The 6,766-nt window shown below is 44.1% G+C and overlaps 1 protein-coding gene across 2 annotated transcripts in view; it reads right to left on the bottom strand.

Moving 5' to 3' along the window:
- Positions 1-687: 687 nt before the first annotated feature.
- Positions 688-6,766, bottom strand: part of ABCG1 (ATP binding cassette subfamily G member 1) — a 58,082-nt gene continuing 52,003 nt past the window's right edge. For both annotated transcript variants that reach the window (XM_084226837.1, XM_084226838.1), the window contains exon 17: positions 688-6,743. In XM_084226837.1, coding sequence (XP_084082963.1) covers positions 6,624-6,743 — 120 coding nt within the window. In that variant the 3' untranslated portion in view covers positions 688-6,623. The remainder of the gene's footprint in view (positions 6,744-6,766) is intronic.

Here is a 6,766-nt window from a genome sequence, read left to right as displayed (position 1 = left end):
AAGAAACGCAAATACTGACTTTCTAAACCAACTCAAGACTTTCCTGGTGCCAGAAATGCCCTGGGGGCTGCAGAACATCACACAGGTGCTGTGGCAGAATGAGGGAGAAGGGTGTTTGCTAAAAAGGGAAATGGACAGGTAAGACTGGCAGGATGAAACTGAGTTTTTGTTCACCTGGGAAGAAGGGAGGAAGAAACCCACCCATTCCAGAGTGCCAAGCAGAAGGCAAACAGGGAATGATCCCTTCCTGCTTCTTGTAATGAAGCAGCACAGGGAACATCTGTCTCTTGCAGGTAGCAAGGGCAAGATGAACAGATAAGGCTGTGGAAGAAAAATTCATCAAAATCAGATGAAAATACAAAGGTAATTAATTCCACTGGTTCAGGAAGTCCTTCAGTTGTGTAGGGTCTCTCAGAGAAGCACCCCCTGATTTGGGAGTGTCAAAACCCTTGTTTGGGTTGGAAGGGACCTTAAATATCATCTAATTTCAACCCCCGGTGTGACTGCAGTTCATGGATGTTTACTGGATATTTCTGTAACCCACCTGTACTGGGGGTTCCCTGAAACCACCACAACTGGAAACAGGCAATTCCATGTCCTTGATGGCTGCCAGGATCAAGGAGCAGGCAGTGAAAATGTGTCACTACCAACACATCTTCCCTCAGAGTGAGAACAGGAACAAAGGCATCTGTCTGAAAATAATAACACTTTATTTGATTTTTTTTTCTGTGTGTGTCTGTGTGTGTGTGTTACATTATCATAAATGTTCTCTAGTCTCAGAAAACAAAGCCCTAAGTCTGGAAAATAATGCACATACAAATCTCTTCTTACAGGTATTAAGTATACAGAAATATACAAAGATTTCTCTATTACTGTAATATATCATCAGAATGCCCCACATCCCACATTTTTACTCAGGTCCACTGTACCAGGAAGCATAAACTACAAAGGTAACAAGCAACCTGAAAAAGACATGGTTTGTATAATATAATTACAATATATGTATATATATATATCTACAACAGTGCAAATATATCACAGCGTGCAGGCAGCAATAGTCTCTAGAGAAGCAGAATAAAATTGATTCATAGTAATGCAAATGCATTACAGAAACAAGAGACAACAATGACATATTAGATATTCAGAATATGCACACTTTAGCACGCTGATTTAAAATCATACCTTGCATTGAATCTTGCTTTGAAAAACAAAAGAACCAAATGTTAAATAATTCAGTAACAGGTTCAAGGGCAGAATCTCACAATAAGGTCAACTGACTCAGAAAAGGTATTTGATAAATCTTTACTGACACAGGTGAAGGCTTGGCCCCACTGCAGGACTTGTTATCTTCTTCTTTTAGGATGTATCAGTGTAATAGTCTCAATTTTAATTTTCCTTTGCCATAATTTAAGAGAATTTTTTCCATATTTTAAAAAAAATGTTCAACCACTAATTCCCATTTGGAAAGGTTGGTATAATTATCCTTGAGGCCAGGAAAGCTTGTTTCTGGAAGTGACAGAAAGGAGTTTGTAAAATGATTACCCTAAATAAGCTACAACAGGGTCAGAAAAAGAGACATCACAGATGCAACTGAAGTAGAAAACCCCGTCAACCTTTAACAGTAGAAGCTTCCATGTTGCCTTGCAATCTGCTGAAAAAGACATTTTTGAATTTTTTTGAGTAAAGCACACCCAGAGATCCAGCACGCTGGGGTTTTGGGTAGCTCAGAGAAGCCTCAGAGTCATCCCTCCACCTGTACCCACCCTGCACTCTTCCCAGGCAGCTCATTTTCACACCCCACCCGGACAGCAGCCAGGAATATCCAGAAAAAAAGGGACACAAGCAATTGATAGGCATGGGCTGAGCTGCATGGAAGCACCCAGGGGGGGAAAAAAAAAAAGAACCAGGAAAAGCTGGATGCGTCCTGAAGGCACAACCAGTGCAGAGAATGCAGGCTGAGCCATGGCCACGTCTTGTGCCACAGGAGACACATCCTGGCTGGTCACCCTTTGTTTTACAGCTCCCAACAGAAACCTAAATCTCTTAAAGAAAGGTTCTACAGCTGCCAACTGCATGAAATGATCATTCTTCGTAAGATTTCGAAATAACAAAAAGACTGCAGCTAAATTTTGTGCTCTACAGTATAATTACTCCTTCAGAAACTCTACGTGAAATATGTACAGAAACAGAAATAAAGCATTAGACAGAATTAAAAAGAAACTTGCTATGTTTGCAGGCTCAAACCTGAAACTTTTAGACATGTAATGTGAAGAGTGCTATGTGGGCTGACAAAAATCACTCAGTGGGATACCCCACACCAACCCCTCTGTGTATGATGGCAACAGGAATGCAAGAGGAGGGCAGCAGGAGTCGACCCCTGAAAATGCCACTGCCCCTGTTCACAAATGGCAGAGCTCCTGATTAACTCCAGCACTTAATTACTGCGCTCACCAGTGCTGTGTGGCACTGCAGTGATCAGCCTGTCACAAGCTGTCACAGAGGACATGACACGGTGTCATTTTCTGCCTACTTCAAGTTCCCAACAGCTTTTCACATGATCATACATTATAAATGGATGTGCACACAGAAATTCCTGAGCAGTTGCACCCTATGGGGCTGTTCTGGTAGGAAATAAAGGATGGCATCCGAGGAAGGATGGAAACTCTCCTTAGTGCTGTATTTACAGAAATATTTTTTATTGTCCTTTGCTCCTTTGCAGCAGCAGCCAGATTAGGTTCTAGTTGGGTTTTGGCCCTTCTAATTTTTCCTTGAATAACCTCACAGTGTCCCTGTGGTCCTGCTGGGCTGCCTGCCCTTTCTTCCAAAGGTCATACACCCTGTTTTGTTCCCTGAGTTCTCTGCTCAGCCAGGCCAGTCCTCCTGCCCCTCTGGCGCATCCTTTGGCACATGGGCACGGATGGCCTGCTCCTGCTGTGCCTTTAGGATTTCCCTCTTCAGGATCCCCAGCCTTCCTGGGCTTCTCATCCCTCCAGGACTGCCTCCCAAGGGACTCTGCCAGCCCAGCTCTCGAGCACAGTCTGCCCTCCACAAGTTCTGCTGCCACCCCTCCCTCCATCTCCCCGAGAACCAAAACCTCTCACTCCACGTTCACTGTGCCCAAGGGGATCCCAAACAGCCCCATCACCCACCAGCCCTTCTCAGCTCACAAACAGGGCCCGTGGGGCATCCCCAGGGCCTGGCCCCCTCCCCAGCTGTGTCAGGAATTACCTCCCACACGCTCCAGCAACCTCCTGGACCGTTCCCTCTCCGCTGTGTTGTATTTCCAGCACGTCAAAGTCTCCCACAGGAAAAGGGGCACCGGTCACAAGACTTCCTATGGAACATTTCACCTGCCTGCTCACCCTGGCTGGGTGGTCTGTAACAGATTCCCACCAGGACATCTGCTTTGCTGGCCTTGCCCAGTTCCTAGAAGCCCAAAATCCACCCAGCGCTGTGTAAATAGGTCAGGCAGGATATCTCCTCTGTGAGGATCACTGGGGGGGCACAGCTCAGGATGTACCACACTTCCTCACAGAAACAAGTGTTTAATGAAACATTCCTTTCTGCTGAGAACACAGAGTTTGACACAGAAGTGTGGACAGAGCTGTCAATCACCTGAGACATCCAGTTCTTGGACTCAGGCTCATTATCTCCCACTTACATAACCAGCTCTCCCTGTTCCCTGTGCACATATTCCTCTCTCTCAATTAAAACAGGTACTTTGTGCTCCAAATTCTAAGAGCTGGAGAGGATTTCAGCACCAGCCTCTTTCCACTCCCTTTCACCAGGTAAAGTTTGGCATTTTCTACATCCAGTCCTTTCAGGATGGCCTCTGATTTTGACCTGTAACAATGGAACCTTCTCAACTTCTTAGGAGTAGAATCTGCTTTCCAAATCTTTTATTTAATTGTAAATAATAATGCTTCAAGTTATTTTTTAAAACCTTCAGGGTTTTTCAGATCATATGCAAGTTTCCACGAAGAAAAACAACAAAAGAAGTGTGAAGGACCTAAAGTCTTAACTAATGCACACAATAACCAAAGCAACAACTCAAAACAAGTCAAAATAGGACAAGGAGGCCAACAGGGCACTGAAGTCTTCCTGCAATCCCAACAAAAATCATACATTCAGTTTTCAAGTGAAACCTTTAGCCCCTTACATAACTTTTAGCCAGGCTGTGACTGGTTCAAATGGTAACTGGTAGTGGCATTGATTTCAGAGATTTTATGGCTCTTTATATATGGCTATAAAACTGAGGATTTGAAAATTGAGCATTTGAAGCCTTCAGAACCTTGCTGGCCTTATTATTCCTCCAAGTGAAGCCTCCAGAGCTTCACAAAGTGCTGCTCAACACAAGAGCACCTGCATGCTCAGCCCATTAACCTGGGAATGTGTTTTACACCATCCTGTTAGAATTCATTTCCAGGTAAAGAGAAAAACAGCCAACCTGAGACTACATTAAAAACCTTTGCAGTAGATGAAGATATAATTGGGATGGATTTTAAATGCTTCTGTCCCAAAGCAGTGACAAAATAGAGATCATCAGTTAATTTGTGAGCTAGGGAGAGAAAAAATTATTATCTCATCTATGTGTATCACTGAGTCTCCAGAGAATTACCTCTTTACTGGGATACTACAGTCTGAAAGCATTCCTAAGAATAGTAACTTACAGCTAAATGCTGCCAGCAAAAGGCTGGAAAAAGCATATCTAACAAAAAAATGAGTGACAAAAAATATTCCCAGAGCAGGAATTCTCTCAGGAACACCCGTGGAGGACCAGATTTTTGGCTACCATAACACAACACAAAGTTACAGTGCAGGAGGACATGCTGGAGGCTAAAACCATGAAATGAGACAGTCTGAAACCAGAGGAACAGACACAGACTACACCACAGTATCCAAGGAATTCATACAGCTAAACTGGTCTGGATGGGAGAGAACAGCATCCTGCAAGATGCCAGGGTGGGAATGGCAGCAAAGTCACCTCCTCTGGAGCACTGCAGGGCATTGCCAGGGTGTACTTGGTAAATACAAAACATCACCCCTGAAGGTCCTCAGTGCCAGGGATGTCACACTCTTTGCCCTCAGCTTGGACCACAAGTCTGCAACCCAAGAGGAATTTGGCAAATGCAGTCCCTTGTCTGCTTGCAGAAAGTGTTTGAACTGCCTGTAATAGTCACAATAAGTTGAGAGTCTTGAAATAATCAAGGCACGTTGTGCTAAAGGGATTTCAGCTTGTGCCTTGTTTAAAAACTGCTCACACCTAGGAGTATTTTTTGGAATAGATCAAATTCCTAATTTCTCAAATCTGACAGCCATATAGGTTTGTGCCTGCTCGTGATTATGCCTGGAAAAGCTGCAGAGCTGTACAAAAGCTTTTTGAGAAAGAACAGCAACAAAAATTATGCAAAGAGGCCGTGCAAGGAATTTGGTTTTTCTTCTACAGTCAAGATTGATTTTGCTTTCACAGGTAACCCTTATTTTCAGGGACAGTTCAGCCAGCCTTCCTAAAATATGTGATGTGATTTAAAGCCTTCCAGACCCCAGGCTTAGTTCAGATGTCCTGAGTTTAACAGATACATGCAGTCTGTGTCTGTATTGGTAAATCAAACAGAGCCTGGGCACGGGCCAGGAAAACTGGGAAACTATTTTCTTGCTAAATGGCAGAGCTGCAGCCCAGCAGAGCCAGAGCTTTTGGAGACAGTGTTTGGGCTGTGTAAAAGTCAGTCCTGCTAACCCCAGCTGTTTGAGGGCTAACAGAGCTGGGCCTGGCACTATTTATTTCACTAGGATGGACACAGCCACAGAGTGTTGGAAAAGTTTGTGAATTTTTGACTGCTGGGGGCCAGAAGATGCACCCTCTTATCCACCCTGCTGCCACGAGCTGCTGGGCTCCTCGAGGGTTTGCTGACATTGAGCTGCCTCCAACCTGCAAGAGTACAGCCTCCTGATGGGAATAATGCATTTACAGAACATTCAGGCCTCACTCAGGGGTCTGGGACACCCAAATAAATTCACAGTTGTGGCAGAAAGCCCTGCAATTTGCACCAAAGCTTGCCAAGGTGTCCAGCGTGAGGAGGGTGGGGTCATTTTGGGCTGAAAATCCAAAGCCATGAAAATTCACATCAGCTTGGAAGCAGAGTTCCCCCTGCCAGATTTACAGAGGTGAGATACCCAAAATAACAGTTCCATTGGTGCTCAGAGCAATTGATTCTCATGTTGTGCATGTAGACTAAGGGATGAGAACTAAACTGCCTGGCATCATTAGAGCTGCAGCGTTTCAAGGTCATTTGTGTGTTTTTGGGAGGGTCCCACACAGAGGGTGTTGCAGATACAATGAACACCTCTGGATCAGGCAGTCACAGGTGTTTTAACACAGCAGCCCAAGCTTTGATCTGTGGACAGCTCTTGCACTCCTTTAACAATCACTTTAGGGACAGATCCTGCTTGCACAAGTTAATTAAAAATAATGATTTTTTTCAGTGGCAGGAGGTAGATCAAACAGATAATGAATAGAGCTAGTATCCCAAAATATCACAAATACTAAGGATTTAAAGACACTGCAAAAGAATATTTTTTTTCATACCATTCAGTGACAGCTTGACCATGTCTAACTGCATGTGCTATCCAGTGCTGCTTCCAAATGGGACCACAGGTTTAGTGCAGATTGAGAATCTGCCTTTTCCTCCTGTCATTACAGTTTTCAGATATGAGACCAGCTCGACAAGTAAAGCACCAGAATTCTAAATTCAGACAGAAACAAAAA

Source organism: Fringilla coelebs, assembly GCF_963513975.1.
Source record: "Fringilla coelebs genome assembly, chromosome: 2".
Taxonomy (NCBI): domain Eukaryota; kingdom Metazoa; phylum Chordata; class Aves; order Passeriformes; family Fringillidae; genus Fringilla; species Fringilla coelebs.
The sequence above is the reverse complement of the archived record's forward strand: the minus strand, read 5'-3'. Positions and strand labels throughout refer to the sequence as shown.